We start from the raw sequence: 24,888 nt of genomic DNA, 5'->3' as shown, positions 1-24,888 counted from the left end.
TTTATTTTCTTTTTTGTACAATCAAAAAAATATATATTAGACAGTGAAAACTTGAGTAAATACAAACTGCAGTAATTAAATGAGGATTTGATTTATTAGGGGCAAAAAGGCATCCAAACCTACCTGGTCCGCACCCAGGTCTAATTACTGCCAGACCTGCTGAATCAAGCAGTCCCTTAAATAGAACCTGTCTGACAAAGTGAAGTTAGCTATAAGGTCTCAAAAATCAACACAGCATGCTGTGATCTAAGTAAATTCAAAAACAGATGAGAAAAAAGTAATTAACATTCATTAGTCTGGAAAGGGCTGTCATTCCTAAGACTGTGGAACTCCAGTGAACCACGTTGAAAGCCATTATCCACAAGTGGAGAAAACTTTTGGACAGTGGTGAACCTTCCCTGGAGAAATTGACTCCAACAGCACATCAGTGACTCATCCAGGAGGTCCTAAAAGAACCCAGAACAACATCTGAAGACCTGCAGGCCTCACCTGACTCCGCTAAGGTCAGTATCTACTGGGGCTTTTCTACTACAGCTTTTGGCCACGGCGAGCCAAACCAAGCAGTGCTGATTTGCATTTCCATCACCAGTTTGGCATGAGCAGGGCCAAAACAGGCCAGCCCCACCTCCAAGCACATCACGCTGACATTGAAGCACTTCACAGGGTCCAAGTTGCTGGGGGGATTTACCCCCTCTGCTACTGATAACCTCTCCATGATAAATTTTCAGACAGGGAGGTACGTTTTATCCCTGACTCTGCTCCAGCTGTCTATAACTCTGTTACAGCGCTGTCAGCATTCACTTTATGACTTAAATATTTATGACACAAGACCAAAACTTCAGATTTTTGTGCTCATGCTATGTTCTGATAGTTGCACACGGCTTCTCAGGATTATGAGTGAAATCAGGAAGGACCAGGCGCAGATCCAGGATTACACCCCTTTCTGCACCTACTAATAACAAAAGTTCAACCCTTTCCCCTTCTTTTAGACAAATAAATTCAAGACTTTTAAAAAATAACAGGCTGGAGACGTTCATAACATTTCACCCATGACGGAATCTGTCTTTAATTTATGAACTGGCGCTAGTAGGGCATGCCGTTCTAACTGCTAACTCCAAAAATATGATTGTGTTCATTTTCTGCTCTTTAGAGACCCACAAATCAATAATAAGGAGAAAGTTATTTAACTTATATGCAGAAAAATTCTCTCCTTTGATGATAAGCATGAATTATTGTTTGTTTAAAGATAGGAATAGAGAGAGAGAGAGAGAGAGAGAATGTAAAAAGAGCAGCTTGCTGGTCTACAGTTTGATTTTTGCTTTAAAACTATGTAAAGTTATTCAGATCTGACAGTGATAGAGAGTAGAGAGATTGAGGAGGGCTCCAAACGTTGCATCATCAGCTCTAGACGCGCCCTCAGAGGGTAGGTCAGTTGTGGTGGAAAAACAAATCCCCTGCTGGGCTGTCGGCCCAAGTCAAGCCGAGCCATGCCATGTAATGGAAAAGCCCCCCAGGATTCAACAATAAGAAAGAAACTGGGCAAAAGTGGATTCCATGGGTGAGTTCCAAGGCCAAAACCCCTGCTGACCAAAGAGAAGCCAAACGCCTGTCCCATATTTGCCAAAAACATCTTTATGATCTCCGAGACTTTTGGGTAAATACTCAGTGGACTGACCAGACAAAAGTTGGACTTTTTGGAAGGAGTGCGTCCTGTTTCATCTGGAGTAAAAGTAATAGCATTTCATAAAAAGACCATCAAACCAACAGTCAAACATGGTGGTTTGAATGTGATGGTCTGGGTTTGCTTTGCTGCTCCAGGACCTGGACCACTTGCCATTATTGATGGCACCTTGAATTCTGCACTCTACCAGAAAATCCTGAAGGAAAATGTTCAGCTATTAGTTTGTGACCTATAGCTCAAGCACACTTGGGTAATGTAGCGGGACAAAGATCCAAAACACACCAGCAAGTCCACCAAAAACACAAAATGAAGGTTTCGGATTGGCCTTGCCAAAGCTAGGACTTAAATCAAATTGAGATGCTGTGGCATGGTCTTAAACAGGCTGAACTAAAACAGTTCTGTAAAGAAGAGTGGGCCAAAATTCCTCCACAGGGATGTGAAAGACTCATCGCTAGTTACTGCAAATGTTTGCTTGCACTTGTTGCGGGTGGCACAACCAGTTATTAGGTTCAGGGGGCAATTACTTTTTCACAAAAGGCCAGGCAGATTTGGAGGGCTTTATTTACCTTAATAAAGCAAATCATCATTCAAAACCTTCTTTTTGTATTTCTTTGGCTCATATCAAATCTGTTTGATGATCTGAAACATTTCAGTGTGACAAATATGCAAAAAGATAAGAGACGGGAAGCTGGAAAATACTCATTCACAGCATTGTACAATAACATTTGTGACTTAGCTGGTTTTGAGAGCAAACACACGGTGAAATAGCAAATATATCTCCAGTTTTGGAGAGTCCCTTGTCCTCAGAGCTGGAAGATGGCACCATTTTTGTTTCTATTCTGGCTTATTTTGAAAGCCCTCTGTTTTCCTTTTACTTGAAGTGGATTAAAATAAAATAAATCAAAAAAGGAGAAGTACTGAACAAGCTATACATTTGTTAATCTCATTTTGATTGTTACACAAATCCTTTTGCTTCAAGCTTTTTAATTAAGCCTCAGGTGTTCAGTAATGCTGCCCAGTTAATCTCCCTATCATCTGTCACAATCACAGTTTCACTATCCATGGTATAATGAACAATTCCTCTTCAGGCCTGGTATAAATATTCATAGAGAATTACTTGTTTGGATCAACTGGTGACAACCTGTGTGCTCATTCAACACGAATGCAGTACAGCTAAAACATCTTAAACTCATGTGATGGGCTGTTTTAATGTTTCAGTGAAATCCCACAGCAGCAATTACACCATCATCACCCAAAATAGCAGCTGTCAATCACCTAAATGTGCATACTCAAGCAAAGAAAACTCACCAAACCTGTGCATTCTGCACATCAAAGACACAAAAAGGATTCAAAAGATTGACAATTTTTATCTGCACTAAAAAACTGTCTCCCAAATTCTTGAAGAAAATGTTCACATTTTTAACATTTGAAGTGAGTGTCAAAGCCGGTGTTCCGCTGCATATGGAGACGACGGCTAGAAGACAGAACAGACGAATGCTTCCTGATAGTGACTTTATGGAAAAACCAAAGAATTCACAATGTTAGATTTATCCCAGTCAATTAGGCTTTCAGTAGACCTGTGAAAGAGTATGTGACAAGAGAAAAATGTGTTCATTTACATACTACAGTTGTGCTGTGTTGTATTATTAATATGTGGGTGAGATACTCCACACACACACAGATATGAAAATATAAGTCCTGTGATAATCTGATAGAAAGAGGCTTGTTCTCAGAGATTTTACACACATACATGTAAAGTAGGAAGTTTTAATCGTCTAAAACACTGACTTTACCAGAACAAATGGAAAACCAGGACAGCATATACCTTTGAATGATTGCATCTTATGGACGAATGCTAACACAAATACTGTCCATTAGCAGATGCTGCATTATAGCTGGGCTTAATGGACCTGGGCCCCACCCACTTGTCCATTTGGCCCACTCTCAAAAATGTGGAAATAACAGACTTTCCTTGCTTCAACTTGTAGCCATTTAAATAGTTCTGACTCCTAAAATACAGTTTTTCACTTTAAAATAATGTAAATACATTATAAAAACATTGAATCTCAGACCATATTATACTGTCAGAACTTAAGCAACTGTACTCACCTTCTCATACTTCTCCCAGCTGAGCAGCAGATGATCCATGAGGGACAAAAAGAGCTGAACATGTGAAGGACAGAGACTCAAATCTCACCAGGTAAAAATCAGAAAACTTCTTAAGGTTTTATCTCCACCTCTCACTCATCAGGCTCTTCTGCAGTGACTGGAACAGCCTCTGCCGAGAGAGTTACATCTGATTTCATAACTGGATTACAACTTTTTAATGACATTACGCCGAAAACGACAAAACAAAAAAGAAAGATAGGGGTTGGTTCTGAATGTTCCTGTCTTATCTGATCTCCCTTAAATTGTCTGAGAAACAAAAATCAAACTGTTTCTGATAATATAAACTCAGACAGACAGCACCGTGCGCCGCTCTTTTCCCATCATCGCTGTCTATCTCATCTCTGTCTTTCTCTCTCTTTTTCTGCTTTTAATATAAACAAACAACAATTCATCTTTATCCTTATGAAAAGATGTTTTACATTGAAGTAAAAGGACAGTGCTCTGAATATCAATCCATGAGACTTGAGCATTGCTGAAAATGAACAGGACCGTGCTTTTTACATTGAGTGATAAGTTGCATACTTAATTCGCACCTAATAATAGGGTAAATAGGGGGTTCCCAAATTTTCAGCCTGTGACCCCCAATATAACTAACCTTGCTGAGCAGATAGATCTGCCCGTTTCCATGTTTCTCACTGGCGAATCCATCTTGCAAAACTCCTGTCTGAACTGTTTGGGCCTGGTTAGAAAGTGACAGGACCAATCAGCGATGAGGGGCAGGACTTTCTGCATGGCAGAGTCGTGACATAAGCAAGCACCGACAAGAGTCCGGTGCAGTTATGGCGGGAGACATTAGCGTGGATGCTGCTAAAGTGCCAGTTTTATCAGAACATTTCTTCATTAAAAGAAGAACAAAGAACAGCAGTGAGTTGTTTTCTTTTCAAAAACGACAAAAGTTGAGTACTGTACAGTCGCCATGGTTCACGTTATGCAGTTCTGTATGGAGTTTATTCCTCTGTAGCGGCTACGACGTCACATGTTTTGTTGCTCTGATTGGCCCGTAAAGATGTGACAGACAGAACGTTCATCCAATCACCCTCAGATTTTTTTCAAAGGCTCTGCCCTTTCCCAAACACTGGCTATCAGAGGTTTACCTGATTGATGTGTGAAACAAAACCATCTGGCGTGTCAGGTTACAAAATAACAGCACCAGACCAGGGACCCCCACCATCCCTGGTGGTGGTAAAAGTTTTAGGTACTGCAAAAAGCATAATGTACAAACTTAAAAGCAGCCTGCTACCCTTCTTCAGTGTCTCACAGTCTGTCCTGACCCCTACTTTGGGAACCAATTGCCTAAAATAATACAATTTATGACACATGAGTAGCATGCATATGACTGTATCTTAGGCCAAATGTTTCAGCTATTCTTTAAAAGAAGTGTAGAATTCAGTTGTCTATAAGATGGGGAAACTGTTTGACCCTTTGATATCAACAGGCCCATCAAAAATGCCATCCTGGTGCCACACCTGATTAACCTGACATGCCAGATGGATTTGTTTCACACATCCTTCTGGAAAACCTTCAATACTAAGCGTTCGGAAAAGGGTAGAGGATTTGAAAGAAACTCGGAGTGTGATTGGATGAATGTTCTGTCTGTCACATCTTTACGAGCCAATCAGAGCAACAAAACACGTGACATAACCGCAACCGAGGTGTAAATGCACAGCTAACAAGGAATAACAAGAACCATGGCAACTCTAGACATGTCAGTACACGACTTTTGTCGTTTTTGAAAAGAAAACAACTCACTGCTCATTAGCAGCATCCTTGCTAAGCTCTTCTGCCACAATTGCACCTTTCTAACCGGGCCAAAACAATTCAGATGGGAGCTTTCGAGATGGATTTGCCAGTGAGAAACAAGGAAACAGGCATATCCATCTGCTTTGCAAGGTTAGCACTTGATTACATGTTATAAAAAAGTTGCTAGTTTTGGGGAGCCGACAGCCTAGTGGTTATGTCCAGGCCCACAAAATACAGGGGCTGTTGTCTTTGGAGAGGACAGCCTGGAATCAAATCCAACCAGTGGCTCCTTTCCCACATGTCATTCCCCACCCTCACTATCCACAGTTCTGACACTATCCACTATCAATTTAAAATCATACACATAATAGTATTATTTAATTCACTGATGGTGGCTAAGGTTAATAGAGCTATACCACCAGCCTTTAGTCTTCCTTGCACATCAGTGTCCACATGTATGCGCTTGGTAAGTTTTGCTGCATGCATTTTTATCTCAAGATTCAAAATCAACACACCATTGAACAGTTGTACTCCTACAAACTGCTATCCATCTATGGTGCTTGTTTAGCTATATGTAGTACAGCGGCGTAGGCCCATTAACCCTTTATTGGGCTGAAACCACATATGGTCACTTCAACAGACTTCCTTTGGCCTCCCGACAACCGTCTGTATTACAGCAGAACCAGGATGAATTTTCTTATCCAATCAATGAAAATCAGTCAGCATCACAGAAAGTGACATCACACCAGCTGACCAATCAGGATTGTTCCAGTGTCTCAAACATCCTGTTTCCTACAGAACCTGAAAAATGCAATTTTACACCTCTTTTTGGATCCAAACAAAAACAAAAAAACAAAAATGGCCCTAAAATCCTAACTAACCATGAAAAGTTGATGAAAGTCGTAGATTTTAAAGATGAATAGTAGTGCTAAATTCATGGTAGGTTTTGTTTGTGCAGCCCATTCAGGTGTATAATTGTTGTCTATATTAAGACATGTGGCCAACTCATGTAGCAACCATAATAAGATAGTCTCTTGACTATTAACATACAGTATAGTGTTATAGTGTAGGATAATAGTAATAATTAGTGAAGTAATATGTTGCCAGTTTCAGTTTAAGTAGACTTTAATGAGGAAAATCAGTTTTTTTTTATTTTTCATTGTGAGCATCACTGCAAAAATTCCCTTAGCAATTCAATGTTTGTGATTATTATGAGGGTCCTGTTGGAATTAAGCCATAAAACAGTTGGTACAGTTGGTAACTTATAATATCCTGAGGCCAGACATGTCTTGCCTCTAAGGGTAAGAATTTAAAGACAACCTCACCATGTCTTGTAAAACTAATGTTTTGTATTTAAATAACTTTTTGATGTGAAAGTAAATACTCATTAGACTGTATATTAGTTTATTATCTATGATTAGCATTTTAATATGCATACACTATGTTTTTATTTTTATTATATTGGCATGAACCATATATGGGAACGTCGCTGACACTGACTTTCACTTCATAAAAACATATAAATGTAACAGAAGTTAAGAAAAAAAAAAGTCATGGGCTGTCTACCAATAATATTCGAGGGCTTAATCTTTGAATGTCCATTTAATGAGTAGCCTCTAACGGGTTAACTGGAACAAAAACCCCATCTCATGGCAGGTGACTGCCCATAAGAAAGTAAAATGAAGGACAATACTTTATTTCTGTCATTCATGCTTTCTAGACAAAAATGAGCACTTTGTGACACCAAACTGAGCTTTTAGTCCATTTTCTCATTTAACTCTAAGACGATCCTGAGATCTAAAATGGTTTCTCTCACAGTGAGCCCTGAGTGAGATCTTTCTTTTCTTACAGTTGTCTCAATCCAAGATATCAGCTCAGAGAAAATGGAGACTACAGTCTGCTCAACTTTGTTCTAAAATGAGACTCTGTCTACAGTCCAGGTTCTTTGAACTGACTTACAGATGTCTTACTCTGAGATATCATCTAAAAGTTTAGACAGGAATGAGATGAAATCCAAGTTCTTTCAGTTGTCTTGAGCTTGTCGGATTCACAAATCTCAGCTCAACAAAAAATAAAACAAGTGTAGAACCTCAAATTAGTCCTAATATGATCATTTTATCAGTAAGCACCTATGTTTAGGCTCATGTTTGCAGATTGAGAAAAAAACATCTGACTAGAATTCACTGTAAAAGTGTTAATCAATTGTTTCAACAACTAGTTATTTTGTTGACAGCTAGGGAAGGTGATGCCAGACAGGTGTTCATACTGTTTTTTCAAGGCTAAATAAGCCGAGGGCCTATAAAGAGAAGCTGCAGCCCCACTGAATCCATCCAACCTGCATAGTGGCAGACTGACTGCCACCTGCAGCCTAATTTCATTCTGGATAATAGAGAGAAAGTTGAAGTTGATAGTTCCAGCAGGACTCATCAGACTTTAATGGAGTTTAAATGCCCGTATGATTCATATATTCTATAGAAGCCCCTGAAGTCTTTTAAAGGATCCTTTTTGTCATTCATGTCCAAACAAGTGCATAAATGAGGTGGCCAAAGGTCTTGTTAAACCTCAAAATAAATCCACCTCCCAAGTGTCTTGGATTTATCTACAATAGTCTGAGACAATTTCACAAAACCTATCAGTGAAATTGCAGACAATCAATCAGAAGACATACTAGCAGGAGAAAGCATAAGGGAATTATCTGGTGTTGAAAGATTGTGTGTTATCACACCACGTTTTGGCAAGGTGTAGGCACAGCAGGGCCATATGCTCTCTGTCTTAGTCCAGTTGGAGCCTGAACAGCTCTAAACGGTGCTGATCGTCTGCCAGAGAGACACAGAGATCAGATCATTCAGGTACAAGAAAGAAGGAAACAGCCTGGATAAACGCTAAGAGAGTCTTTGACCTTATTAATGACACTCATTTACCTGAATGCTTTTGGTAAAGGCACCATGGGTGGGAGCTCAACAAGTCTGCATGAAAATGCACACTGTTTCGCTCTGCAAGCAAGAAGTGGCAAATTTTTTAAGTGACCTTCCAGAAAAATGTAGGGCTAATAATGACTACACCAGATGTCCCTGCAACTAAAACAAAGAAGAAATATGATGAGTCATGTTTCACCCATGGCTACTCCTGTGAAAAGAGGGTTAATGAAGAAGACCATACTCCTTTTGCCACAACACACCCATGTGAAATAGATAGATATCATGCCTGCCATGATCACCTTCTTGAATCTCAAGGACAACAGTCCATCTAGAAGCAACAGATGAGCATGGAGTTGAATGACTTTGACCTTTGACCTACGACCTCAACATTCAACTCATTTCATTAGTGAGTCAGAGGGGATGTTGCTGCAAGGTTTGAGTAAAATTCCTTCACGCCTTCCTTGAAATATCATTTTAAGATGCAGAGGATGAGCATGAGGTTCATTGACGTGAACCATGGTCTTTGCCATCCATTTGTACAACCATGTACCAGGAACATTAGGGGGTTTTAATCAGACCTGTTGACACAGGTGTATCAAATCCAGCACCTAGCCATGCAGTCTCCATTTTCAAACACTGCTGGATAACCCACAGTCATCTTTAAGTGATACTATCAGTAAGTGGAAGCGTTTAGGAACAACAGCAACTCAGCCAGAAAGCAGAAGACCATGAAAAATCACAGAGTGGGGTCAACGACTGCTAAGATAGACGGTGGGTAAGTCAACACTCTGCTGATTCTGTAACCAAAGAATACTGCAGTGGGAACTTCATGAAAATGGTTTTCATAACTAAGCAGCTGCACACAAGCCTCACACCACCAAGTCCAGTGTCAAGCGCCGGATGGAGTGGTGTGAAGCACACTGACACTGGACTGTGGAGCAGTGGAAACGTGTTCTGTAGAATGACGAATCATGTATCTCTGTTTGGCAGTTAGATGGGCGAGTCTGGGTTTGGCGGATGCTGGGAGAACATTGTTTGTCTGAATGCATTGTGCCAAATGTGAAGTTTTTGTGGACAAGGGGTCATGGTATGGGGCTGTTTTTCAGGGTTTGGGCTAGGGCCCTTGCCTTCAGTGAGGGACAATCTTATTGCTTTAGCATATATTTTGGACAATGCTATGCTTCCAACTTTGTGGCGACAGTTTGAGGAAGGCCCTTTTCTATTTCAACGGGACTGTGCCCCAGTGCACAAGGGCTACAAAGACATGGTTTTATGAGTTTGAGAGCCCTGACCTCAACTCCACTGAGCACCTTTGGAAGATTGGAAGCCAAGCCTTCTCATCCAACATCAGTGCCTGGTCTCATAAATGCTCTTCAGAATGAATAGGCACACCTCTCCACAGAAACACTCTTAAATCTTGTGGAAAGCTATCAGCACTGTAACTGTAACACTACAACATTTATATAACAATATAAAAATTTTGGTTTAGCATTGAGGTGTTGAACAAAGTTTAATGAGTATGATAAATGTGTGACAGCTCTGCCTCCAACACGTTCCTCTCTTTTCCTGCATCTTACTGTGTTTGCTCTACAACAAGCAGAGGTGCTGTTATGATATGCCGACTGATGAGTCATGAGGGAATGTTGTGTTTGCGTGCACATATTTAAAAGTGTATTTATTTCTGTATTTGTGATACACCACATGTTTATCCAACACAAAGCTCACACTGTGAGCGCCTGTGTCGCCTCCCTGGTGGGAGAGAAACCTGCTGCTGCTGCTCTGGCTTTGTCTTCATTCAGACGCTCTGCTCAGGTCATGTTTATCTGTTGACCCACATGACCTTCATATCACACGTATTCATCTAAATCTATACTGCTGTTTTTCATTGGGAGATCTTTTTCAAGACTACTAGGTTTCTCACATGGACGTGCCCCATCCTCAGGGATGATCCGATTCAGTTGATACGAGTTTCAGCTGAATAATGTGAGGTGCACTGTCATGGCAACACAAGCACTTAACGCTTTGGGAATTGTATATCAGATTTACAAGGCCTCAACCTTTATGTGCTCCATGTTACAAAAATATGAATCCACGCTGCTCTGTGTTAAAACATTTTTTGTGCTCAACATTATTCTAAAGCAGAAACCCTGACTCATAATGATGGTGAGGATGCATGACACAAATCAAACAAGGCTGAGCCTTTTTAGTCTTGGCTCTTTTCACTCCTGTTTTTCAGGAGAGCAGGAGGAAAACTTGAATTACGTGGAGCTCAGCAGTCTGGGTTCAATAAAGCATTAAAGGCTGATTAAAGGGATCTAATCCTTTAGTCAAAAACAAGGCGATAATTAAACAATCAGCATTTAACAAATGCAATTAAAATCAGATATAGATTATTCCCTAAAACAAAGCACTCCTGGTCGGGTTAATCTGACTGCCATTTATCAGCGGGGCTGTAAAACTCTTTGTCGCTGCTAAATCCACTTTACCTGATCTTAGTCCATCTTTGTCACATTGATCATTTAGCCAGATGATTATTAACGCTCTTTTTTCTCATGCAGATATAATCCCATTGACATTTTTACGACTGTAAAATGAATGTCGAATCATGAGCAAAACAGCTCTGCCATTCATTTTATATCATCCTGTGTTTAGCGCTGATGTCTCCATGCTTTTCACATCAATGGATTACTTTGATTTGTGTCATGGCTTTTCCTAAATGGAGAATTTGCTTGTGCCAATAATTATGAAAAGGACTGAGAGAAAGAGGCAAGAATGGGTTGGTATTGGCAACGATGTGTAAAAAAAAGGCAACAGTTTGTTTAAAATGGCAAAAAAAATATAGTTAAATGTAGCAAAATGGGGGTGATAAATATGTAAATTGGGTAAAATGTGGATAGAAAGATAGATAGATAGATAGATAGATAGATAGATAGTGGTGAAAGGGTTTTAAAAGTGGCATAAATTGGTTACAAGTGGAAAAATGGATGGAACTATTGGTGAAAAGGGGTAAAACGTGGCAAAAATTGGTTACTATTGTAAGAAAAAAGGTGGCAAAAAAGGCAAAAACAGTGGTGAGGGGGGTTAAAGTGTTAAAAATTGGTTTAAAAAATTTACTAAACTTGAAAACAGGATGAAAATAGTGGTGAAAGGGGTAAAACATGGCAAAAATTGTCAAAAAGTGGCAAAAAACAGTAATATCTACATCAAAACACAACAATATTCTTACACACTTGCTAGCCCACCAATACTACTGATCTAACACACATGCATTGACATCATCAATAAATCACAACTAGGGAGGGACCATCCTCTTGGTTTTTCAGGGGTTTTTCAGAAGACATAGCGTGCATGCTGCTATAGCGTATGTTTTATTAGAATTTGATGACATTTCTTTGTTAAAAGAAGAACAAAGAACAGCACTGAGTTGTTTTCTTTTCAAAAATCGGTAGCATCTACAACATGTGTTTGGTTGCTCTGATTGGCCTGTAAAGATGTGACAGACAGAATGTTCATCCAATCACCCTCCAATAACTTTTTTTTTTTTTTTCAAAGGCTCTGCCCTTTCCCAAATGCTGTCTATGAGAGGTTTACCAGATGGATGTGTGACACACATTCATCTGGCGTGTCAGATTAAACCCTACTTTGTTTATGAATTTAGTCTGAATCTTAAACTGGAAATAAGTTGTACCAGCTGATTACAGCATTTACTCTCAGAGGTATAAGGCGTTTTAGGTGAATGGTCCGTGAGAGTGGTCGTCAAAAACGTACGGTCTGCAGCCAGACCCCTCTCATTAAAACAGAAGAAATGTACAGAACAACCGCAGAAGAAGAGCAGAGTGCAAAAAAAAAAAAAAAAAAAAAAAAAAACAAAGAAAAGAAAAGGCAACTGTATCAAACAACAACATTTCTCAAAGAAGGTCTCAGGGGTGCTATTTTAACATTTCATCAACAGAGCTGACTGGCTGCAGTTTAATTTTAGTTTGCAGAAGGAAATTTGGACAAGAATGACCGTTCTTAAAAGTATCAGCGAAGCAAAACGGACATAAGTCACAACATTTTATTTATTTGTCCTGCTGTTTGCCAGTAAACCTTTATCACTAAAAATGTATTGTAAACACTTACTGAATAGAAGTATGATCTTATAAAAAACTTGTTTCACAGAACTGTTTTACTCAAAAGATGAGCAGTTAGAAGTCCAACCAGATGCAGCGTATTTACATCTTACTTGACCTCAGTGTCCTTCACAGGAGGACAACGATATGTAAAGAGACGGTTAGACCGCCATAATACAGAGCACAAGTCCGCGAACAAATCTGCTGAATTTGATGAGGAGAAAAATCACTTTAATGAGAATGTTTCTGCTCAGAGCTTTTGAGACAGTTTCATCTGTAACACTGTATTAATCTGATCTGTGGCACAGATGTTCATCGCTCAGCAGACTCCTGATATTTGCACTGTGAAATTAAAACTGATTATTAATTTTATTTTGGTACAATGCACCAGCACGCCCATTGTTTAACCACTTAATTTGCTTGCCTAGATGAAGTAGAAGCTTAAGATTAGGTGCACTAAATCGGCAGACAATATTGAAGAGAGAGACTGAGACAAAACAGGAAGATTAATTAATTTTTTTTAACTACTAAGTCAGGCAAAAAAATCCAGCTGCTGACCCTCACAGTGGTTTGCATTAAAAAATCATTCTTCAGGCTTCTAATTCCCAGAGATAACTGCTAAAACACTTTGCAGAATCTTTCATAGGCTTTGGAGTAACTAAATTCAGTCATTATGAATACACTAGTCTTGATATAATAAGTTTCTCTTCTTGTTAAGTTGCCAAAGCTGGTGCTAAAGTATTCCGCTGACGAGGTTTTAGCAGTTTTGCAGTAATTGGTGAAGTTTTTCACACATGCCCAGTGAAAGTTAGAGAGGAGGGCAGAGACAGAACGATATTGTTGCAGGGCGATGATAACTTGAATAGATTAAAGCTCTTTCATGGGCTGCAGAAGTCACTTTCCAGCCCCCTAACAATTACCGTTAAAGTGCTTCAGAGCAGGAAGCTGCTCCGCAGCCCCTTGGCTGTTCCAGATGAGCAGGAGCTGGGGAGACCGGGCCGCTTGGAGGTGTGAGACTGTGAGCCGCTCAGGGAGGACGAGATGTGGTCATTGTGAATGCTAAATGAGGTGGAACAAGTATTACACTTCTTCATCTCATGCACGAAAACTGACCTTTCCACAACTTTTTTTTTCACTTAAATACATCAGGTCTTACAAAAGCGAGAGTTCCTGTAAAAATGGCTGCCTCTCCAGGAAAAGATTCAATTATACTGAATTTTAGCAGCACATTTGCAACAGTATAAGCCCAGCTGGTGGTACTGACTCAGTCCAGTGACACCTCTTTTTATCATTGCAGGAATGCTTGTCATCGACTTAGGTTAAGTTGTTTATTTTAGTCATTCTCTGACTATATTCAAGTCAAGCACCTCTCTAGTGTGATTAAGATTGAATGTGACACCCTCTCTCCACCTACAAGACTCCTGCTGTAAATTGGCTGCTTCGTTTATGTGATGCTCTTAGTCAACATGCCTTGTTAAATCAAGATTAACTTAATGGAGATACAGTGTGGCTTTGGCCTTTAATGTTCTGCAGCCCTGCTTCGTATCATTATGCTTTCTCCATGCCAGCTAGCCAGTGATTCAGTAATAATCTCCATCACAGGCCTGAGTCACTAATGTGTAAATAATGGCACTGCTCTATACCCGTGATCCAGGTGATCCAGGCAGAATAGAAGTGACAGAGCAGAGGAGCGGCTACACAATATATCAGCTTCTTTTTATAAATGACATAATAGAAAAAAAGCTCTTGTTCACTAGATTTGTTTCTTGATTAAAGGGCTATAGAAGGCATCCATCTCTTGTTAGAAAAAAAAGCCATGTCAGACAGCACCAATGCATGCTCAGTCAATCAGTGAATTGGTAAATTACTTTCAGAAACAAAATCAGAACAATCAGAAATGCCTAGAATATAGGATATATGGATATATATTTTTTTTTCAAAGTGAGTATGATTTGATTCAAGCGCACAGATGCCAGTTAGGCTCAGTTGGTTGAGCAGGCAACCATAAACTGAGGATATAGTCCTCAACACACATTTGTGCATGTCTTTCCCCATATTTCCTGTCTGTCTATGGCTATCCAATAATGGCTAAAAAAAACCCTAACCCACATTAAACAAGTGTCTAAAGATACATTTCCTGATCTGACATGCCAGAATGGCTGTTTCATATATCCATTACATGGAATATATTTCACATATATCTGGGAAACCTCCCATACAAAGAGTTCTAGAAAGGCAGGAGTTTTCAAAAGAATTCCCCGAAGGTGATTTGATAAACTTTCTTTCATATTCATTAAGGACCAATCAGAGCAACAAGTCAAAATTAGGTGGTAGACATGTGTAGCTCCAGCCAGTTAACAAACAATGGAGCTTGTTGGTGGATGAAACTCATGCCAAGGCTGGCTGGGAGAAGTGCAAAAGCATCTTCTCTGCTAAGAAAGGCTATCACTGTGGCTCTTCTTCCCTCAAATGAAGACAGCCTGTTCAGATCTCATTGCTAAACCTTTAACAATGACTGTCACTGATTTAGTGACCTGGGCTTGCAATTCAACAATATCCCATCCCGAACCATCCCGGACCCATGCCAAAGCAGATCAGAAGAAGATCAATAACATCCCTTCTGCAAAGAAATACTTTCAATGCAGTACTTTGCTCTTGTTCTAACAAAAAATCTGGATAAGTCCTGATTAAACTGCCACTGTAGCTACATCCAAGCTTATCGCTCCATATCCCTATACTGGCTTACAATACAACCAAACCCCATCTCTAACTATCCAAACTCATGCAGAAGGATGTCAGGAGGAGAGCTAGAACATCGTTTCTGTCATGAAAAGCTTTAAGTGCTGTTCTTTGCTCTTTTATTAATAATGAAACATGGCCCACTTCAGATAAAATAGCTGCTATACTACAGCTATACAGCTATTTAGTAGCTAAAAAGCAACTACATATGAGCTAATCACTACAACAGCGGCAGCCATTGCTATAGGTTTCCAGCACAACTAAACCCCACCTGTAGCTACCCCGTTGTTGTCCTCAAATGATGTTGATCACTCTGGTCAGTTCTCAGACCTGGCACAATCGTTTCAGCTTGGAGCTTTTCAAGATGGATCTGCCTGATGACAGATGTAAAATTTGGCCAGTCCATTGGTTTGCAAAGTTAAAGAAGACTCACTCAGGCTAAATCTAAATTTGTAATATAGCATTCTGCAGATAAGATCAAACACTGTCTGTTTAAATTAATGATTGACCATACAAAATGTATGTAATTTCTCATATTATTTGATCTATAAAAGTATAAAACTGCTAAAAATGCAGTAAAAAGAAGTTTTGAGTTATATTTCATTGGTTATTTCTTTATAAGTTATATTTTATTTGCTATTTAACTGGTCATTTCAGTGCTGAGGAGTAAAAGATGTAAGATTTAATCCTCTCATACCAACACTCAAATGTTCTTGAGAGTGCTCTGGAGTGTTGTGGATTTTGATCTTAGCCAAGAACAAATCACAAATAAGAAATGTTAGTGATCAGCAGAATCTTCTAAAAAAAATGTCAGGATTTTAAACACAAATATCTTCCCATTTGGTGTTTCAAGGCCAGGTGGGGCTAAAAATAAAGATATAGGTTCTCTATTGTTGCAATACCAGTTTTTCCTACATTTCTCTTTACACCCCAATTCCCCCAGAAGTTGGGGCGCTCTAAAATGTAAATGTAAAAAAGAATGTTGAGATATCTTAACAATAGTGTTTTCTATTGGTGAAAGGTCTGGATTGCAGGCAGGCCAGTTCTGCACATAGACTCTTCTACTGTGAAATCATAATGTTGGGAAGGATGCAGTGGTTTAGAATTGTCTTGCTGCAGGACCTTCCCTAAATGAGATGGCATCTGAATGGGAGCATAAGTTGCTCCAAAACCTCTGTATATTGTTCAGCATTGATAGTATCTTTTCAGAAGTGTAAACTGCCCACATCATACACACTTGTGCAACTGCATACCATCAGAGATGCTGGCTTTTGAACTGTGCATTGATAACAAGCTAGAATGTGATTCTCCTCTTGAGATAGCAGGACACAATGTCCATGGTTTCTAAAAGGGATTTCATATTTGGATTATTCCATTTTGCCTCAGTCCATTTTAAATGTGATTCAGCCCAGAGATTATTGTGGCGTTTCTGCACACATATGGCTTCTTCTTCACATGATCCAGCTTTATTTTGCATTTGTGGATGTGGAACAGGGCTGAACAGCAGTGCAGGGGTTAATGCTATTGCCTCACAACAAGAAGGTTCCTGGTTTGCTTCCTGGTCAGGGCCTTTCTGTGTGGAGTTTGCATGTTCTCTCCATGCATGCATGGGTTCTCTCCGGGTACTCCGGCTTCCTCCCACCACCAATGACATGCTTGTTAGGTTAATTGGTGATTCTAAATTAGCCATAGGTGTGAGTGTGAGCAAGCCTGGTTGTTTGTCTCTACTTGTCTCTACAGCCCTGTGAATGACTGGCAATCAGTCCAGGGTGTACCCCACCTCTCGCCCAGCTAGGATAGGCTCCAGCCCCCCACCCCCATGGCTCCCAGGATAAGGGGTATAGAAAATGGATGAATGGATGTGGCACAGTAAACTGTGTTGACACATAATGACAATGTGTTCCTGAGCTGATGCAGTGGTTTCCTGTGCAGAATTATGCCTGTTTTTTATGCAGTGCCACCTGAGGGTCTGCAGATCACCAGCATCCAGCATTGACCCTTGGCCTTGTCACTTGCAAACAGAGATTTTTCCAAATTTTCTGAAACTTTTGATGATATCATGTACTGTAAATGATGGGATATTCAGAGTCTTTGCAATCTTACGTTGAGGAACATTTTTGTGACAATGTTATTTTTACACACAGTTTGTGCAGATTGGTGAATCTCTGCCTATCTTTACTCCTGAGACTCTGCCTCTCTAAAAACTCCTTTAATACCCAATCACATTACTGAGCTGTTGCCAGTTAACATAATTGATCGCAAAATGCTCCTTCAGTTTTGTTTTTTTTTTTTGTTTTCAGTTTTGTTGATGATGCTGAGATCCTTGCAGAGAGTATGTCCTTGTGGGGGCTCTTAACTTGCTGAATGAGGAGGCTTAGGCATTGGGAATGCTTGACTCCTGAACAAAAACAAAAACCCTGGCATTTGGGGATGACTTGGATGCTGATACTGAAGCTGTGTCTGTGATTTGTAAGAGCATGGGAGTTGTAGAGCAGTTCACCTACATCGGCAGCTACTTATTGCATCGAGGCTAACATCAGGCACAGTGTTGTGCTCCCTATCTGAGCATGAAAACGAAAGTCAGAGTCCTTTAGCCTTCCTGGTCCAACGATACTCTGGTGAGGCCTGGGTATTGACTGATGGCCAGAGGTGCCCGCTGGACTCCTTTGTGACAACCTCTCTTTGGGTATCATTGGTAAGACCCTGTGTCTAATGCTGATGTGCTCCAGGGGGCAGGGATGGGAAGGGTGAGCTGGCTGATACAGGAATAGTCGCTGCACTTCAAAGGGCACTTGATGCACTCTTCCAGGTCTGATCCAGCTCACCACATACTGGGTGCCCAGGACCACTTGGGCTGGTCCAGACACTGGGTGACCGCATGCATTGTGACGGGGGCAGCTGAGGATACCTGGAGAAATGGGGCATTGGCCTGGCACAGGCCTAGATGGCCATCAGGAGGCCAGAGCAGTATAGGACCGAGGTTGACGCAGCAAAGTGCCGAACCAGCATATGCTCCCAAACCTGACCTGGCCTGACCAGCCCTAATGTAGATTGGAGAAAGCACTAATATGGTAAAGTGTGCATGGAAGATGCATTTAAAAAATGCAAAATATGAAAGCTGTGCAACATATTTGCCCACTAAAGTAAACAACAATTCTGATCAGAGGTCTTGAAGTACAGCAGATATTACCAAAGAATCTTATTTCAACATTTTTTAAACAACTGATATCTGTGTGCAAAAATACACCCAAGGACACACAGTGCAGCACTGGCACAAAGAAAATGTAAAAAATAAACATATTCAGGTTCAGCTTTAGAAAGGGAGAGGGAGAGAGAAAGAGAGAGAGGGAGCAGGGAAAGCTGTCAGAATCAGGAAGTGCAGCCATGATGATGTGTTCTCCTTGTTCACCAAAATAAATATTTCCCCTGATTTAACAGAGCCCACCTGGAAATCATCAGGAGCTGATTTTAAACTAATTGGTGGAGTGGCCTACCCATGCTGCAGCTTAACTTCTGGAAATGCAGACATACACACATATATGCACACAATGTACACACAGCCTAGAGCAAGAATTAAGTGCCGTAATTGCTGACAAAACCACAGAGACTTGACACCGTCTCACCAGAGTAGATGAAGAAAATGAAATAAGCATGCAGACTGAAGGACAGGCACGCACGCAGGCACGCACCCTCTGCTGACACACCAACACGCACAGACAGAGCACGCTCACACGCACTCCGAGTGAATTCTTCGGCGGACTGAATAGCTGGAGGGTGCAAACTGTTCAAATGTTGCACAACTCTGCCACTTCAGTGCCAGGGGAGCTGAATGTCTCGCCTGCCGTCTGCAGAAGCACAATGCCGACGACAGGGTGTTTGTCATTTCGGGCAGACACAACTAGAACCATTGGGGGGGGACTGATTTAAAGTGACAGGGACACAAGGCCATCTTATTCATCACTGGGGAGGGGCCAACATTCACTGACTCCCAGACAACTGTCCTATTTGCTGGTCGAGCCCCCACTACAGCCCACCTATCACCTGCTGATTTACAGCTTGCCGACTAACCCAAACAGGTTGTCATCTCACAGGGACAAATAGTCAGCAACAGACTCAGGGGCAGGTGGTGATCCTTCTCGCAGGCTTCAGCTGTGTGGGGTAGCAGAATTCATTCCACTGTGCCCACGAGCTGCTGAACAAACTGTTCTCCCTCACACTACTTTATTTTAATTTCTTCCGAAGTTGCTTTCCTTCACCAGCATCATTTTATTTTTATTTTTATTTTTTTCTGACCAAAAGCAAACCACATTTTTGCCTTACATTACTTGTGCAAGTTTGACTATGAACGTTTGTGCTCAGGTCAGTTGGTTGTATATTACTCAGAAATATTCACCCCTCCCAGAAAATTGAAAAACAAATCACTGCAGGTTTTCTTCAGTCTCCTCGATTTCTCCATGAACTGTGTCTGTTTAAACTTTCCTTCCGCTTCCAGCTACTGGAACTTGACCTTTGCCTAGTCCATAAACCAGGATTTCTCTTATGAACACCAACTACCAGCTTTGTTTCAGCTGTGAACTGCCTCTTTATCTTAGCTCTTGTATGGCCTTTTCTAACCAAGCAGTCCAAATACATCAGTACAGTTTCACACGACCCTGATCTTGCTTGTGTTTCCATAACCGATGTCCAACCAGCCTGACATGTTCTGGTGGAAAATCAGTCTCTTTTTAGAGAACCGGATCATTTGGTTCAGCTCAGTACAAACAGCTGGTCTTTTGGCTCCTACACTGCTCTTATTTTGGTAACACTATGGATTTTCAAATGGGAATTAAATAACAGAAAAAAATGGAAGAAAGGAAACCCACTCTCAAACAGGATCCTGCTGCTGTGCTTCATATTAAAGAGCTATTTCATAAAGGTTCTTTGTAGATGATGTCACACAGCTGCACATAACTCATAGTAGTGATTTCTGCATAGAGAAACACTACCAAGAGGGGAAAAATTGAGCTGTTTATCACCCTGCCAAACATTCAAAGTGAAGAAATGAAAAAAGCTGTCATTCTTAAGCTACTGAAAGTAATGGAATATCCAGGCAAACAAAAAAGGACATAAAAAATGGCAGTATCAAAAAAAAGCCTCCATGTAAAGCCTAGATGAGTGGTGTCATGCAATGATTGCTGGTCCGGTTTCATTCAGGACTATTTTGCTATGGTTGAGCAGATTAAACTCTGATCTTTCTCATGTTTCCCCAGCTGATTTCTGTCCAGCCTCGCTCACTGTGATGGGAAATCCGTCTCTTCAAAGCGATACAGATCGTTTGACTCAACTCAGTAGAGCTGGTTGTTTGGCTCTCTTCATTTAGTCACAGAATGACTTTTTAAATGTGGACTGAATAAGAACAAAGGGTGCAGGAAAGAAAAGTGAGAATCAAGCATAGCTAGCTACTGTAGCTCAAATTTACAGCCATTTCATAGCACCGACTTTTTCATGAATAGCAGATCTTTATTTTGTCGCAGACCCCAAAAGGTTTATTCAGGTGATAGTATATCACTGTACGATCAAAAGAACGTTCTAACAAAATGAGATTTTCTTTTTCTAAATGTGTCAGAGTTCCTCAGCTAGCCCATTAGCTCAGTACAAGACTCCTCAAGACTCTTGTCTCCCTTTATCTAACTAGACAGTGCTAGATGCTAAGGTCTGCTGAGGCCAAGTAATTTGTGACATCGATCACCTCCATACCAGGTATCAGTTAAACTGTGGAAAAAAATCCCGGTTTTGAAAACGTACAGATCAATGTACAGCATGTAGACATTTTCTGATGATAATTGCCGTTACAGATCAATTTAGAGCTTTAAAGTACCAACTTTCCTCTGTTCCCTGTTATTCTTAATGACCGCCTCCCACTCCCTGACCACAAATGATCATTCAAGTGTTCTAAGAGTCAGCCACTGAAAAGAGGCACTACCAGGCTTATTTTTCTAACGATCATTAAGACTCCACCATTTACACAACAAAGTTTATTTGGTTAGTAGCATACCAGAGTTTTTAATCAAAAGCATGTCTGTGTCAAAATGAGGGAGAAAAGCTGTTAAAGTGGTGCTTTTAGCCTTGTAGCTCTCATAACAAGATTCCTTAAAGACATCTGTCCCTTCATCTGGTAATGTATGAGTGCACGAGAGGAAATATGTGATATCAATCACCTCCATGCGAGGTTAATCACTGTTTTAAGTGTTGGGGTCGTACCCAATGTATGTAGACATTTTCTGAGAACTGCTGCATGCAGGTCTATTTAAACTGTCCTTCATTCCCATCAATTTCAAGATGCTCCTCACTTCCTTCACCACATATGATATTTACGTATCGTATGGATCAAGTGATTATAGCAATGCCTCATTTGCATCAGAAGCATGGGATGTGCTAAAGCTAACATTCACATCTGCTGATGTTAAGGGCAGCTTTATGAGCATCAAAACTTTTAGCGCTTTAAGATCACTGTCGGTGGAGAAATGCTGTCCACAGCGTGATTACATAAACTGAGAGAAATGAAATAAGGTAGGCTTAGGGCTTTAACTACAACTGCAGGGACCCCGGGAGGCATCAAGCACAGATCCTCTCTCAGTCTGGTCTCTGCAAGTTTCTGTGTTTGTGAACGCCCTCGAGGTGACTCAGCTCATCGGACAGAGTCAGTGACATTTGTGTTAAGTAGGATAATTCTATTATGTAACTTCCTCTTACTTTTATGGCTCTGAAATACAACCCAAAATTAATAAGTGCATGCACAGTAGTGTAATGTCGACGCCGGTCATATGACAGCAAGAGGTCAATAGTATTATATTACATTCAATAATATTACCATTACCCACAGACCTTTGTTAATATGGGAATTAACCTCTGACATCAATGTTTGGCATTCAAACTTGATAAGTGAAGTCTGTAATTTAATCGTCTTAACAGACATTATGAAATAAAAATGAGCTGCTGCAACACAGCAATAACTACAGTGAAACACTGCTAATGTTTTGAAACTCTATAAGAAGGCAGTGCTATGCATCTCATGTTTAAAGGCAACAATGCCTTACACACATGGTTAGCCAGTGTTTCCCATAAGTAATAACTAGACAGGCTGCCCATGCATTTGCTGGCTGTTTTCTCATTTACTGTGTTTAAAATGATCAAGGATCAACAATCTATGCTTTTGTAGATGATAGGACTGTGATCAGAGACAGAGACGAAGAAAGACGTCTGCTTATAGGTACCTCCCATTAGTATTTTGAGTGCATCTGAAGTTGTAATATGTAATATGAACCTTTTTAGCTGTCATTTTAACAGTGTTCTGCTGATGATAATGTTCGCATTGTTCTGCACTTTATAGTTTTGGAATCACTGCAGCATGACACGACAATAATTTGGATCCAGCTGGTCCACTAGTTGAGGTAACTTATTATTAAATGGCACATTTTAAAATGACTGTTGTGTTCTGTGCTTAATTTGTAAATCTTCAGGTCCCGGAACGCAGACCGGGCGTTGTTCCGGCAGTAAGGGGGAAACAAAGAAGTCATGGAATACATCAAAAAATCGAAAATCAGTGCCCTGTGCCAAGAAGATCATGTGACTGCAAACAACCTATTACCCTAAATGATTAAAAAAGAATCACCTGCAGAGAAGTACGTACAATCGCCCATCGACGGAGAGCTTCACTCTCCCTCACACTTTCTCTGAGCGGCAGCTGTCAGTCAAATCTGCCGTGTTTCAGCACCAAGGACAGCGCAAAATCACCACCAGCTCATCTAGCCTCTCTCAGCATAAACATGATTAAACTGTCACGACACAAAAACCCGCTTATTCAGTTGAAATAATTATTTATGAAATTGTACCTGTCACTTCATTTAGTATTCAGTAGATATTACTCCGTTGTCCAATCAGAGCTTGTCTGCTAAAACTAAACTTTTCTATCCGCTGATCATGGATGACCCTCTGTCTCTCATCTTAATGCCTTTTCATTCAAAGATCCGTGGACTACTTCCACAGTTCACAGCACACATGCCCACATTAGCTGCTGTTAGACTTTGGTTAATGCCAAAACAGACAGCAGAAAGGCTGAACCCAGAGCCTGCACTGCTCACATGTCAGAATTCATACACTTCAGGTGTCAAAGAATGATCTGCTGACAGCTTGTTTTTATCTCATAATAAAGCTATAAATGCATCCAAAAATAATGACAGTCAGCGAAAATAAAGAGCTCATGTTAGGCACAGCGGCCAAATTTATAATTAAAACTTGACAACGACTCCAACTTTTGTCAACTGCACACAATGTTGAACATTTTTGAAGTGTTTTATTTCGCTATGCTTGGCACTGTTTTGCAATATGAGTTTTGAGAACCAGCTACATGCTCAACCGCCTCAGCATATCTGAAAAGCTGTTTGGGTCTGCAGAATTCGTCAGACCAAAAAAAAACCCACCAATTTAAGCTCAAACTAGTTTCCACTCCAACAGATCACACATTTTCAGAAGGTAATCACATCATGCTGCCTGTAGTTTGTCAAGTTGTCAGCCAATGGAAGAATAAAGCAACAGCCATCTATTTACTTGGATGACAAAATTCCCTTCAGTTCTTCTGGTTAGGATCAGTTTCTCTAATTTATCCTCAGAAAGTTGAACTTTTATTTTATAAAATACAGAGATAAAAAACAGCCCTACCCTGGATTCATCACAAGTTATCAGAACTGGCAATATAACACTTGTGCAAACACGATTGAAAAAAAAAAGACTAGACTGAAATAATATACACATTTTCATTGATCTCACCACAACACGTCTGGTTTTCACAGAGCTTTTAAGATGATCCTCCCATCTTTGAACACCATTTCCAAAAATTCATAACCATTTCCTCAAAAAACATTCAGACAGTGATAGAGAAACACTGGAGGTCTCCTAATGTCAGTGAATTTGATCAACAAAGCAGAGGAAAGAAAAGAGTGGCTGTGTAGTTTCACACCATTTATTAACCTGAGACTTACCTTGCTGAGCTGACTGGCTGGCGAGCCGCTGCTGTTGACAGTGTGGCATTTGAAGTTGAGCAACGACTCCTCCTCAGCGTCACGATCTCTGCTCGTGTCCTTGTCACTGCTGGAGCGACTGTCGAGACGGGGCGCCGAGGCAGAGGAGAGCGGGCGCTGAAGAGCCGTGCAGGACAGACCGAGAAAGTTCGATGGACGAATCAGAAAGGCCTCCAGAGCTATGTTAGCAGACACCTGAGGGGAGGGAAGGGTTAAACAAAGACAGAGATTAATATTAGTCATTTAGCAGATGCTTTTATCCACAGTGACAGCGCAGAGGTTAAAAAAATTGACAGAAGGGAGAAGAAACAAAGGAAGTAATTTATCTTTCTCGTGCCTTATTCTAGCTATCTGCTGGAGCCAGATTAACTTCTCATTATTCTGCGCAGAAAGAAAAGAGGTGAAGCTGTGGGACTTTTAGTCAGATAACCGACCTTTGGCCTGACTGAGGGTGGTCAGAGTGTCAGTAAAGA

The 24,888-nt window shown here is 40.6% G+C and overlaps 1 protein-coding gene across 2 annotated transcripts in view; it reads right to left on the bottom strand.

Annotated features, from left to right (window-relative positions):
• Positions 1 to 24,888, bottom strand: part of LOC121511269 (adhesion G protein-coupled receptor A3) — a 450,943-nt gene that overhangs the window by 256,532 nt on the left and 169,523 nt on the right. For both annotated transcript variants that reach the window (XM_041789870.1, XM_041789871.1), the window contains one exon: positions 24,377 to 24,610. In XM_041789870.1, coding sequence (XP_041645804.1) covers positions 24,377 to 24,610 — 234 coding nt within the window. The remainder of the gene's footprint in view (positions 1 to 24,376; positions 24,611 to 24,888) is intronic.

This window comes from Cheilinus undulatus, linkage group 6 (assembly GCF_018320785.1).
Source record: "Cheilinus undulatus linkage group 6, ASM1832078v1, whole genome shotgun sequence".
NCBI classification, from domain to species: domain Eukaryota; kingdom Metazoa; phylum Chordata; class Actinopteri; order Labriformes; family Labridae; genus Cheilinus; species Cheilinus undulatus.
This window is presented reverse-complemented; position numbering and strand designations above follow the sequence as displayed.